Source organism: Podarcis raffonei, chromosome 16 (genome assembly GCF_027172205.1).
Source record: "Podarcis raffonei isolate rPodRaf1 chromosome 16, rPodRaf1.pri, whole genome shotgun sequence".
Lineage (NCBI taxonomy): Eukaryota > Metazoa > Chordata > Lepidosauria > Squamata > Lacertidae > Podarcis > Podarcis raffonei.
The window spans coordinates 35,572,694-35,585,998 of NC_070617.1; the positions used below are offsets into that span (position 1 = coordinate 35,572,694).

The 13,305-nt window shown below is 47.6% G+C and overlaps 1 protein-coding gene across 16 annotated transcripts in view; it reads left to right on the top strand.

The window, feature by feature from the left end:
* The window catches only part of RIMBP2 (RIMS binding protein 2), a 281,768-nt gene that overhangs the window by 246,205 nt on the left and 22,258 nt on the right, over window positions 1–13,305 (top strand). For 5 of the 16 annotated variants that reach the window (XM_053368970.1, XM_053368972.1, XM_053368966.1 and 2 more), the window contains 6 exons: window positions 1,060–1,524; window positions 3,297–3,446; window positions 3,750–3,908; window positions 5,330–6,049; window positions 8,118–8,238; window positions 12,618–12,764. In XM_053368970.1, the coding sequence (XP_053224945.1) occupies window positions 1,060–1,524; window positions 3,297–3,446; window positions 3,750–3,908; window positions 5,330–6,049; window positions 8,118–8,238; window positions 12,618–12,764 (1,762 nt within the window). The remainder of the gene's footprint in view (window positions 1–1,059; window positions 1,525–3,296; window positions 3,447–3,749; window positions 3,909–5,329; window positions 6,050–8,117; window positions 8,239–12,617; window positions 12,765–13,305) is intronic. The other 11 variants (XM_053368969.1, XM_053368973.1, XM_053368974.1 and 8 more) reach the window with 5 other exon arrangements.

The following is a 13,305-nucleotide window of genomic DNA, read 5'->3' on the forward strand; positions in this document are numbered from 1 at the left end:
AATTGCATATGCAGTTGAAGTTGAGCATGTGTGATTAATTTGAAGTGTAATGTCTGCCATCCTGCCTCCACCAAACCACTGTTTTGCACATGGATGCTGTTGGTGGAACTTTAGTTAGAGATATTTGAGCGGAACCCATGGTCTGAACCTTTTGCAGAGTGGAAATGAATATGCTCCCCACCACAAGAAAAGGTTCCAAAAGGCGTTACTGCAAACAGTCTTAAACGAGTTGCAAAATATATGTTGCAAGACTATAAAGTAACACATTGCCCTTAAGCAAACTAGCAATGCAGTCCAGTCTTCTTTAAGCCCTTAATACAGTGGTACCTCAGGTTACAGACGCTTCAGGTTACATACGCTTCAGGTTACAGATGCTTCAGGTTACAGACTCCGCTAACCCAGAAATAGCACCTCGGGTTAAGAACTTTGCTTCAGGATGAGAACAGAAATCACGCTGCGGCGGCGTGGCAGCAGCGGGAGGCCCCATTAGCTAAAGTGGTGCTTCAAGTTAAGAACAGTTTCAGGTTAAGAACAGACCTCTGGAACAAATTAAGTACGTAACCAGAGGTACCACTGTACAGTCCAAGAACTTTCCTTTCTCCAGTCCCAGAGAGGGATCCTACACAAACAGAATCGTTGAGCTAGTGCCTACTGAGAAAGTTTCTCAGGGATAGGTCATAACTTAGCATAAATGCTGAAATGGAAATCTCCAGCTTTATATCACCATAGTTAGCTAGAGTTAAACCTCTTGCCTAATGCAAACCTATACATAAGTTTTAAACTTCAACACACACAAACATAACATTCTATGCAGACCAAACTTATAACTTTAGCAGACCTCAGGGTCCTAGCAAAAAATATATATGTCAAAGTAGATGCTGTAAGCTAGAAGTCTGACCACCTCTGTCTCATATAGGGCTACTGTTCGGTCCTACTGGAGCGTGCTACTCGTCTTCTGTACTAGTTTGAGGGCCCTTCCTTCCTTTCCCATCCAGGCATGGCAGCAGAAGAACTTGGCTCCTTCTCAACTTGGCCTTTGTGTTTTATACATCCGATTAGGTGGCAGAAGTTATCTTTCCTATGGCTGAGAACACCGTCGTGGAGCTCATGAGAATCCGGAGCCTGGAAGCCAGGGAAGTTCTCGTCCGGACACTTTCTGTCCAAGGGGAATCGGTGGACTCGCTGGGCTCTGCCATTCCACCTGACCTACTGGTGCCTCCAACCCCTCACCCTCGGCCAGCTCCCAAATCTAAGCCATTACCAAGTGCCGGCATCCCAGATACCAAAGACGAACATTTGTGTCCGCATGTGAAAAGGGATGAGTCATGGGAGCAGGGCCGCGTGGCGTCTCCCATCCACGGACACACCCTGGAGCCTCCCAACTTCCACAGCCCACTCCAGGGGAGGAGGTCTCCTTCCCCAAACCGAATACTCCCTCAGCCACAAGGTGCGCCCGTCCCCAACACAGTCGCAAAGGCCATGGCCAGGGAGGCTGCTCAGCGCGTCGCAGCAGAGAGCAGCAGGGTGAGTAGAGCTTGCAGCATCTGACACCCACAACTGCACAAAACTGGCAGCAAAACCTGATCTTGGGCCATTTCATACATACACTTCCTTCATGGATTCAGCATCCACAGGTGATTTTCATATGTGAATGGCCCTCTGTGGGTCTGGTCTACGCATGCAAGCAGAACAGCATAGCAGGGGTAGCCAACATGGTCCCTCTAGATCAACCTGTGGGTCCCCAGATGTTGTTGGACTACAACTTCCATCACCCCTAGCTAGCAAGGCCAGAGCTCAGGGATGATGGGAGTTGTAGTCCAACAACATCTGGGGACCCACAGGTTGAGAACCGCTGCTCTAGATGCTGCTGAACTGATGGTTAGATGGCCCTTGGGGTTCCTTCCAACTCTATAATTCTACGTGTGAAGGGTTCAATATGACCCTGCCTACCCATGGAAGTGAGGGACATGAGTGGCGCTGTGGTCTAAACCACTGAGCCTTGGGCTTGCTGATCGGAAGGTCGGTGGTTCGAATCCCTGTGATGGGGTGAGCTCCCATTGTTCGGTCCGTGCTCCTGCCAACCTAGCAGTTCGAAAGCACATCAAAGTGCAAGTAGATTAATAGGTACCACTCCAGCAGGAAGGTAAACGGCGTTTCTGTGCGCTGCTCTGGTTTCGCCAGAAGCGGCTTAGTCATGCTGGCCACATGACCCGGAAAAACTGTCTGCGGACAAACGCCAGCTCCCTCGGCCTGTAAAGCAAGATGAGCACTGCAACCCCAGAGTCGTCCACGACTGGACTGTCACGGGTCCCTTTACCTTTACCTTTACCCATGGAAGCAGAATGAGATAGGAGAGTAGGGGTAACCAATGTGGTCCCTGTCAGGTGTTGTTGGACTGCAACTCCTATCAGCCGCAACCAGCATGGGCAATGGTATACAGTGATAGGAGTCAAGAATCATCTAGAGGCCACCACATTGGATATTCCTCTGTAAGAGTTATGATTGGCAGCTAGCTGTTGGGCACCCCACTCCAAGCACATGCATCCACTTACTTGGATGGAGCTGGGGAGGAAGCTGGGAATATAGCCAATGAAGGAGAGAATTTTTTTCTTTCTTTTTTTAACAATGATTTTGGTTGGTGGGCCTTGAGAGGGGAGCAAGCAGGTACACTTGGGGAACATGCTGTTGCTTTGAGGAACCTGGTAGTGCTATTAAAAACAGTGCTATCTACCTACTTTTCCCTGTGCCTTTTAAGTCTGTAGATCAACAGATATAGCACACACCCAAAGTCCCCCAATGTCCTCACATGATGCTGTAGGGCAGAGATGGAGAACCGATAGCCCTCGAACCATCATTGTACTTCAGCTCCCATCAGCCCTAGCTGACATGTCCAATGATGAGGGATGATGAGAGTTGTAGTCCAGAAATGTCTGGAGGGCCATAATTTTCCCCATCCCTGATATTGGTTCCTGACCTCAAACTTCCTACCAACTGGGGAAATGAGGAGCCCCAAAGCAATGTGAATGTGTTGAAGAATCATAGTCCAACCCCCTGCAATGCAGTAATCTTCTGCCCAGCATGGGGCTCGAACTATGATCCTGAGATTAAGAGTCTTACGCTCTACCAACTGAGCAACCAAGACTGTGCAGATTAAATGGGCTTGCCTTTCAGTGCAAACTGAATTGAATGCCTTCCCCATTCCTACCACCAGAGCACACAGACCTCACATCCAATTTCCCCTCCATCCTTAGAGAGGAGCTCTTCCCTCACCGCGTTCCCTGTTCTCGACTCCACAGCTGGAGAGAAGGAGCGTGTTCAGCGAAAGGAGCGGTGCTGCACATTACGCAAACTCTGACGAAGAAGAAGATGGGTATGACTCGCCGCGTGTCAAGAGGAGAGGGGCTTCCGTTGATGATTTCTTAAAAGGCTCCGAGCTCGGGAAGCAGGTAACTGGTGCAACTGCAGCAGCTTGAGCGCCAGGCGTGTGCCATAGTCACGGAGTGAAGAAACTTGCTTGCTTGTGTGTGCTTTAAAACAAGTGCTAATATCCCCAGGATGGTCTAGTCTGCAGCTGGTGTTGGAGAGTCCTTTGGTTTCGCAAATGCCTGCAGCCCTGGTGGTGGTGCTGAGGTTCTTGGCAGCTGCCCCACCTCAACCTCTTGAGGTTGGCCTTGATTTGAATTTTGAAAGTCGCATCTTGCTTTGTTCGCCCCTCTTTCTCCCTCTCCCCCCACCCCACCCCCCAACAGCCCCTCTATTGCCATGGGGAGGAGTACCATACTGAGAGCAGCCGGGGCTCCGACTTGTCCGACATCATGGAAGAAGACGAGGAAGAGCTGTACTCAGAGATGCAGATGGAGGATGGAGGGAGGAGGCGAGTCAGTATAACATCGCATAACACTCTCAAGGTAAAAAGCAACTATGAGATGGGGAAATCCTCTATGCAAAGGATAGGATAGAGAAAGAAAGAGGAGCTGCTGACTTACTCAAGAGTAGGCTTGGATGGTCCAAAGCTTTCATGGACCAGCAGCATCTTCAAATGAAGAAGAATGTGGTTGGAGATCCTAGGCCACCACGCTGTATACAAAAACAGCCAGAGACTTACCAACTGTTACCTCAAATCCTCACTAAGGAATCACGTTCTATATAATTTCAAATTTCTGCCCCTTATCAGCCCTGCTGCCCCAAGAAAAACCAGGCACACAGTCACACATATTCCTAGAATTACCTTGCTGGCAGGAACCAGGTACTTCAAAGCAGGCCAATCCCATCTCTGTGCACCCCTTCCAGTCTGCCACGTGCCAGGGAAATACTTTCTTCAGGCGTAGTTTGTATTCTTTTGCCTTGAGCATCTAACAGAAAGCCAATTTCAAATAATGTTAAGCTTAAAAAGTTGGGTGCTCTTTAAAACAAGGAGCAGAGACATATGAAAACCAACACCTCTCCTACCTTGGAGCTCTCCCTGGTGCTGATTCTTCTGCCTTCCTGTTGGTAATTTATCTAGCATCTGGTAGGTACCAGAATGTTAATCCCCTTAAAACTGGGTGTCACAGTGTAGATTTGGTGAGTCAATTCATAAGATATCCTTCAAAACAGGACTCAGTTTAGATAGGCAGAGTGCTAAACAGGAAGATGACAATATCCTAGTTGATCATTGGGCATTTGTAGTCCTCTTCCCCCTTCAACGGAAAAGGAGCATTAATGTGCCTTCTAGGAATTATTCTCAGCATGCAAATGCATGCTAGCAAGTTTCTGTTCTTAGAATCATAGAATCATAGAGTTGGAATAGACCACAAGGGCCATCGAGTCCAACCCCCTTCTTCATCTAGCTTCTTTTAATGTGTGGACAGGACAGGAGATTTTGCACTGAGATAAGTCTCACTGAAGAGCGCAGTCTACAGATTGGAGGAAAGCAGAGGGGAGAGTTATGCCATAGACAAATACCCCATCTTCCCCACATACGGAGGAGACCTCCTGTGCAGCATCAAATTCTTTGTTCCAAGTGCCTGGTTTTCAGTTCTTTGTTAGAGCCTCAATATATCAGCCTGCTGTATTGACATCCTTGCACTAAATACAACACTGAGCAACTTCCTAATCATGTCTTTTATTTTCACAGATTCCCATTCAAAGCATGACATCTTTCCTCACTGAATAAAAGCTGCATGCTTTCTGTTCGCCATTGCTCTAAAACTAATTCTGTCTTTATTTTTTTTCTTTCCTCCCTCCTTCCTCTTTTTCTTTTTTTTTAATCACACACTTATTTGTTCTCCTCGCCTATTCTTTGGTCCGTTTTTTCTTTTTACAAAAAATCTCACGTGCACTTTTAAAGGAATGTTATACGAATAAGAGAATTGAAGCAGCTTTTCTGGAGCAGCCTGATTTTGCCCAGCAGATCCACCACAGTAAAAAGCTGTTCAGTATCCCCGAAGTAGCTGAAGAGGACGGCGATCACTCAGAACATTTGCACAAGCAGGGTTTAGGGATGGCCCACAAAATGAGGAGCGCAGTAGCTAGAGAGAGTAGATCTGCCAGAACTTACCACCAAGACCCGCAGCACAACTTCTGGCACCCGGCGAAGCAGAGAATCTTGGAGGATGCAGGCGAGAGAGGCTATACCTACAGCAGGTCTTCCACAAGGAGCCCAGACAGCGGCCTGGACTGCGGCAGCGAGGAAGAGGAATCGCGCTTCAGCTTCCGCAACACCTACGACGCGGCTTCCGCAAACGTCGCGCCCAGCTGCTGTGCTGCCGGCGGGAGCTGCTCCTGCCGAAAGACGCCGCCCCGGCCACTGCTTGCCCGCCGCAGGACACTGACGAGGCAGAGCAGCATTGAAGAAGACTTTGGGGACCCCTTCCCTTCCTTTCTAGAGCCCCAAGGCGAGGAGAGCAAGCCATCTTATTATGAGAGGAAGTGCGAGCCTCACTGGTGTAATAGAGCAGATAATTTGATGCGCGAAGATTATCAGGGAGGCTGGAGTGGCCCCTTGGCAGGGAATGACGTTAGGGCACCTTCCGCAAGGCCATCCTACCGAGAGCCCAAAGACCCTCTGGTGTGTTGAAATACAAAAACTTCCTTCTAAACATCTGCTTGCCAAATCAACCTCTTTTCTTCCTTTTTCTCCTTTTTGTTTTCTCAAGAGTCCATCCTCAGCATGTTGTCTCTAGCTCCCTGCTCCCGTTCTTATTTTGCGTTTTCTTTCCTCATTCTTTCCCACGTATTTAATTCCTTTTTTAAATCTATATTGCTTTCACAGGCTTCTTAATGCTTCTGTTTTATCGTTATTTTTTATTATTTATTTATTTTTTTTAAAAAAATCTCGTGCCATAATGAAATGGGACTAATTTGCTTTACAACGATGATGATTATTTTTTTTTAACCCCTCACAGATAATCAATCAACAAATAGATACTGGCTTTTGTTTTCTCCCTTCCTTTTTTTTAAAAGGACAACTGAAACTAAATTTTAATTAAGGGTTAGCTGAACTACCATTTTCCTAACATTTGGGGTTGCTCTTTCTTTTATAATTTTTTTCCAACGATTTCTTTGTTTCTTTTTTATTGTGCTCCTTAAAATATAACCACTAAGGGATTTTGTTTATAACTTGGGGTTTAAACAACCACCCCTGCCAAACACTAACTTTATTTCAAACCCCCTTTTCTCTGTCTTCTGTTTGTTTAAGGTCTGCTTTAAATATTCCATCTTGTCATCTTGTTTTTGCTTCCCTCACTCCTAGACTTTCAAGGACAAATTCTCTTTTTCTTCAACCCTTATCTCTGGGCAAGTACTAAGAACAGTCTCTCTCCTGTCCGGTCCTGTAGCGACAGTGACCTAGGGCTCTGGAGTTAACAAGATTCATTGTGTTTCTATTACCCACCGTCCTCACTCTTAAACAACAAAAACCATCTCTTCTTGCCTTTGAAGTTGCAAACTGCATCTCTGCATGCAGGAGAAAGACCGCCTCCCCCAAAAAGAGCTTTTGCTCTCCTTGGCTGTTTCAAAACACACACACATACACACACACACCTGGGAACAGTTGCTGCAGTTCCATATTTAATCCACAAGAGGGGCAGCTATGCTTGCAAAGCCTTTATATCGTCTGCTATAGACCTCCCTGCTTCCTAATACACCAAGACTGGCTTGGTCACTTTTTAAGGACTGCAATAATCCAGAGAATGGGCATGTCAGAAATATTCTACCTCAATTGATGATAGTAGATTCAGCATTAGCTGCTTCTGCATTAACTAGGCCAGCAGTTTATTTTCAGTGGAGTCTCTCTCTCTCTCTTTTAAATAATCCACTAACAAAATTGGTGCCGACCTCTCCCCCAGCCCCTTCCTTCTCTCCAATTAATGTCGGTTGTTACAAAGCTGACCCATGAAGAGCCTTAGAAGGTGGTGCCATTTCCAGCAAACTAGCAAGCAGAGTGTGCCAGCTGTGCAATTTTGAAGGGGGAAACAAATAAATTAATTTGAGAAGGTTTTGGGATCTCGTTTTCTTCTTCTTCTCCCCCACTTCCTGCAAGCATTAATGACTTTTAAAAGCCTAGAGGTGGCCACAGACTGAACAGTAGGGGGAAAGGAATGACAGGAGGATGGATGGATGGCGATGCTGCAAAAAAACGACAGAGTCTGGCTGGAGTGAAATGAGTAGATCAAATAAATACAGGCTAATCCACTCTTCGCAGCTCTGGGGAAGAGCCTCAGTCCACTTCGAGGAGGGATCAAAGGGACCGGAAGCATGTTTTAGTGGCAACGACAAAGGCAAAAGAATGTCTTAAAACTCTCCTTTTTTCTGTTCCAATGTGCGACTGTTGTTTGCAAAGTTATGTACCACATCAGGCCAGCAAACGTTTTTTCTTTCGTTTGTTTCTTTCCTTTCCAGGTTTACTGGGCATCTGTCCTCTTCTTTTCAGCTAACCTTTCAGTTAAAAACAAAGTTTAGTTGCCTTTAGAGCTAATGATTGACTTGATTTTCTGTTAATTTCACACACCCCTGCCCTCTTCCTCTCCCCACCCCCCCACCCTTTACTGACATGTGTACAGCTGTGTAACTTTTAAACCTGTCTCTCCCCTCCCCTTCTCTCTCTCTCTCTTCCTCCCCTTTATTTTGGTTCTTAGCTTTTGAGTAACCCTTCATCCTCCGGACGACCAGACAGGATGGAGCACCGGGGTCAAAGAATATCTCACAGAAGCTCGGGAGGACCACAGCGGTCGCGGCCCATGCCGGTCCCTTCCATTGGTTAGTTGTCCTGATTGGTACATGTTGTGTTGCTTGTTGGAAGGGAAGCACAGAGATGGGTTGGCAGGAAGTCCCCAAATCAAGCTCCTGACCTTGATTTTGATACAGTGGGAAGGAAAAGCAACGGCACATTTCTGTCTGCATAGGAGTATTCCCACTGGATATTTAGCGTGAGAGACTTTTGGGGAGGAAACTGCCGAGCGGATGAACCACTCTGCTTGTACAACCTGGGTTTGCCACGAAAGGCGGGTGGTGGCTTCCTGCCAGGGCCGTACCACTACAGAGTCCTGTCGGCGGGGCAGAGGGCATGCTGTGTAATTTGGATACTCCTCTATGCCATTCCACTCCTACTCAGCGAGTACACAAGAGAGAAGGCTCCCAAAGCTTTTCTTCCTGTGTGCTGGCATGTGCATCAATGCATGGACACATTTGAACAGGCAGCCCCCATGTCAGCCATGTATATTTTTACGCAATACAGTCCCATGAAGACAGTGTGCCCGTATGTCTTCTCTCAATTTTGATAGAATTGGGAGGACTGGGAAATGGGGTGCAAAGCCTTTCTTATTGACCATCTTTCAGTCAGTTCATAGAATCATAGAGGGACGTCAAGGGTCATATGGTGTCCCCCTGCAATGCGGGAACCACAACTAAAGAATCCCCATGGAATTGCAGAGTTGGAAGAGAGTGGGACAGCTCTTTTAATAAGAAAGAGTTTCTTGGCTTTTATTTTATTTTAAGAGGGACTTTTGCTCCACTTCCACACACAGGAGAATGCCTCTGTACTTTCCACATCGTTGTGATTCGCATACAGTGGGTTTTCAAATGGCAGCAGGGCAATTGGATTCGATCGCCCAATTTGTCCTGCTCACACCTAGGACAATTTCAGGCTGTGTCAGTGGGCACACTGCGCTTGGTGAAAACAAGCTGGTGTGTGGCTGTATTGGATGTACACACAGGTCCCGCTTTCTGAACGCTCGCTATGTGAAAGGTCACTTATCTGAACACAAGGAATTCATACCCCAGACTTGCTCTACATACTACAGATTCAGATATCCAAACAGAAAGCATTTTTTACTTCCTTGTTTGCCTTTTGCTGGTTGGCTGAGGATCAGAGGGAGGGGGGATGAGCAGACAAACAGACAGCATTTTTGGGGACAAAAATCTGTGATTGGGAACACATTAGAAACTTCCCCATAGGAATCAATGGAAATCGTCAACTTGTTATGCAAACACACTGTGTTTGGGAAGCGGGACCTGCATGTACCTACAGCACAAGCTGAAACTAGATTAGCCTTTCCCCATGGATCCCCGGGGGGGTGATATTATCTAAAGGAGCTCAGACAAAGGATTTGATCTCTCAGCAAACTATCAGCCAAACTAGATGCTATTTGCTACTTACATGTTATTTTACCCACCCTTTACAAAAAGAAAACACCTGAAAGCAGCTTCCAAAGGCTGCAAAACTGAGTGAAGGAATGGAAAGGGCTGCTTAAAATCTCCCTCCATCCCCCCACTGCCCCCACTGCTTTTTCCCCTACAAGGGAAAAATATGGGATATGGGATGCAACAAATCAGTGGGGGCTGGTCCCTTAAGATGAGTGGAGCACAACTCCAACAGCCTCAGTTGGCCCTCATTCAACTCCTACCTGTCTCTTCTTACTTACAACTAAATGTGGGAAGGCCTGGGGTGGGGGAACGGGGGGGGGGCGATATGTGGAATATTAAAACTATATCAAACTGATTTTTGTTTTATTTTTTCCGGGAGGGAAACGGCTTTGGAAAAAATGGGGGGGACTGGTTTCCCCCCAATTTTTCTGGGTTTTTCCAGGCCTTCCCATCTCTACTTACAACCGACTCAGGGGGGGTGGCTCTGCTTGAGGCAGCTTCTTCCTCCTCCCCAATTTCAGTACTTCTGGTGGGAGGAGGATGGGGACGAGGCAAAACTAAAATTAGTTGTCTCTAGGCTGCCATTGGGATGCGGGTGGCACTGTGGTTTAAACCACTGAGCCTTGGGCTTGCCGATCGGAAGGTCGGGGGTTCAAATCCTCGCGACAGGGTGAGCTCCCGTTGCTTGGTCCCAGCTCCTGCCAACCTAGCAGTTCAAAAGCACGCCAAAAAGTGCAAGTAGATAAATAGGTACCACTCCAGCGGGAAGGTAAACAGCATTTCCATGCGCTGCTCTGGTTTCGCCAGAAGCTGCTTAGTCATGCTGGCCACATGACTCGGAAAAACTGTCTGCAGACAAACGTCAGCTCCCTCGGCCAGTAAAGCGAGATGAGCGCCACAACCCCAGAGTCGTTCGCGACTGGAATTAACTGTCAGGGGTCCTTTACCTTTACCTTTAGGCTGCCATTGGCTCTGGCTCCCCCTACTGTTGGCCTCCCTGCTTTCCGCTCTACTAGTCCTAATGGGCAGCAGCCACCATGGTAAGAAATAGCCTGTAACTCCGGAGGTGATTTTCAATTGTCAGGATCCTTGTCTGCCCTTCTGCTCAGCCTGAAGGCAGTTTCCCTCCACTTTAAACCATTTATAGCTCACCCCTACCCCCCCCCCCCACTTTTTTAAAAAACCCAGGGGCCATAGTCACCCTGCTCCCAACTAGCCACACTCTCACACAGCCCCTTTCGCATGCACACACATCACACAGATGATTCATGCAGAAGAGCAATGAACCACAAGCCACTGTTGCCAAAATCAGTGGGGTCTGGTGACGGGGGGTAGAAAGATTTTCTGTGTGAACCATATCAGGCCCCCAGCTGGGGGTGGGGCACCGCTAGGTTTGCCCAAGAAAACCTATGTCACTTGAACTCTGTTTATGTGCTGTAGGTGTACGGAATTGCCCTCATCCTCCTCATTGATTCACCCATCAGAGCATCCATCTTCCCATTCCTCTTCATCAGCACATTGCATTTCCCCCTCCATAATACATTTATTTTTTTGGAGCTTGGTCAAGAGTACCCAACAAGGAAGACCCAACAATCTGAATGAGAAAACTTGAAATATGAATTGTGTCCCTGCGGTTTCCTGTCAGTGGCCTGGCTATCTTTCTTCTGTTCCCCAGAGGGATAAACCAGTGTGAGGCGGCTTCTCCTCACGCAGCTCATGTTCTCTGGCAGAGCATGAGGCACCTTTGCCATTTCTCATGAAGGTTAAATAATCATCACCACCAACAGTAAACTCAAGAGGTTGAGTCCTTGTGAAACCAGGGCCACCCAAATTAAGTCAGGCATTTCTCCATAGTCTGAGGATGCAGAAGAATATATACTTAACAAACAAAAATTTATGAACTAAAAAGTCCACAATGGCCTGAGAGGGACCTGTGAGCTTCCACATTTATAGAATGCCAATGGGAAATTGTTCAAACATGGAGAGGCTGAATTTGTACATAGCGATGATATACTATGATTTATTATTGCACAAACAAGCCTCAGCCTTGTGCCTTCCCCTCATCATTTGCCTGGTGTATGGTAAGACAGCCAAGTGCCACAGCTTTGGGGTTGGGAGGAACTACTGACATATTTTTTGAGGATCCGGTGATATTATTTATTCTGTCTTAGCCCACCATTTCCTCTGAGGAGTTCAGGATAGTGTACAATGTTCCCCTCACATTTTATACCCACAACAACCCCAGCAAGTCGGCTAGGAAGAGAGATAGCAACTGGCCCAAGTCTGCTCAGTGGGCTTCATGGCAAAGTGAGGATTTGAACACAGATCCCTGAAATCAACACTCTAATGATTGTGTTATGCTGGCAGTTTTGCCATGTGAATCATTCTCTCCCCACCCCACCCACATCACAAGGCTACTTCATCTCACTCAGCTGTTGAGAATAACCACCTTTCTACCCAAAAGATAAAGAGAACAAAACAGCCTAAAGCGTGAATCAGGCCTTCCAAAATGAGCGAGGTGATGCGTTTTATTAGATTAGCACGTGCAAGAGAAATTGATGGCGCTCCAGATGTTGGTGGGCTCCAAGGGTGGGTTGATGATTCGAACTCCCATCAGCCCCAGGCGGCATGGCCAGCAGCCAGGGATGGTGGGAGCTGGAGCCCAGAAACACCTGGAGGGTACCTGACTAGGTGCGATGGTGGTGCTGTCCCTCCACGCTGTCAGAAGCAGCATGCCTTCAGACACCAGTTGTTGGGAAGCCACAGGTGAGGAGAGCGGTGTTTCTGCTCAGGTGCTTCCCACTGGGGTGTCCTGTCAGCTGGGCCAAGGTGATCATTTGGCCTCCCTTCTTCACATTTTTGTGGAATGCTTTGAGGTGCATGGCAGCCAATGTCAAACCAGACCTGGGCTGAGAGCCTTGGCATGAGGAAGCCTCTATAAGTGAAGGGTAACCGGAGTCGTGCTTAATAGACCATTCCGTTTTTCTCCATAGAGATTACAATGGACAGTAACAGTGAAGGTGCTCGGTCAGGTAGTGAGGGGCATAGTTCCCCCCTAAGAGAAGATGCTTATTATCGCAGCATTGGCGGACTCAGGAAATGGTGCCGGCAACGTACCGTGGCCTCTGACTATAGATACGGTATGCCAAAACCCTTCTTCGTCCTTTGTGCCAAACCAAAAGGGCTGCTTTTTTCAGAGCTGCGTGTGAAATGAGCGCCATCTCTGTATGTCGACGTTGCATGCCACGCCGAATGCCGAGGCCGCCCCTCCCTCGCCCCCTCTTTGATCAGGCAAGTCGTGTCCTGCTTTCCTTTTCCCTCTTTACGAACAGGTAAGTTTTGCTTAGGGAGGAGAAAGCTTTATGGTCATCTGGCCCCATTCCCTGCCCATGCCATCAGCTTTCCACATTGAAACGAGTCAAAAGCACCACCCATTGCATGAACCCCATCCTCTCTCTGCCCCCCTCCCCCCACCTTTCTACTTGGCTGTGCAATCCCAATGGACATGATCCAAGCACATGACCGCTTTCTTGTACCCTCACCTTAATTGCTTCTGTTGCCGAAATGCAGGTGCAGGATGCTCAAGTGGGAGCCAATCGACAACACCAGGGCAGTGAGCAGATTCTGCTCATGCAGCCCCGTGACACACCATTGCTTTGGGGGGAAATCCTAATAACTTGG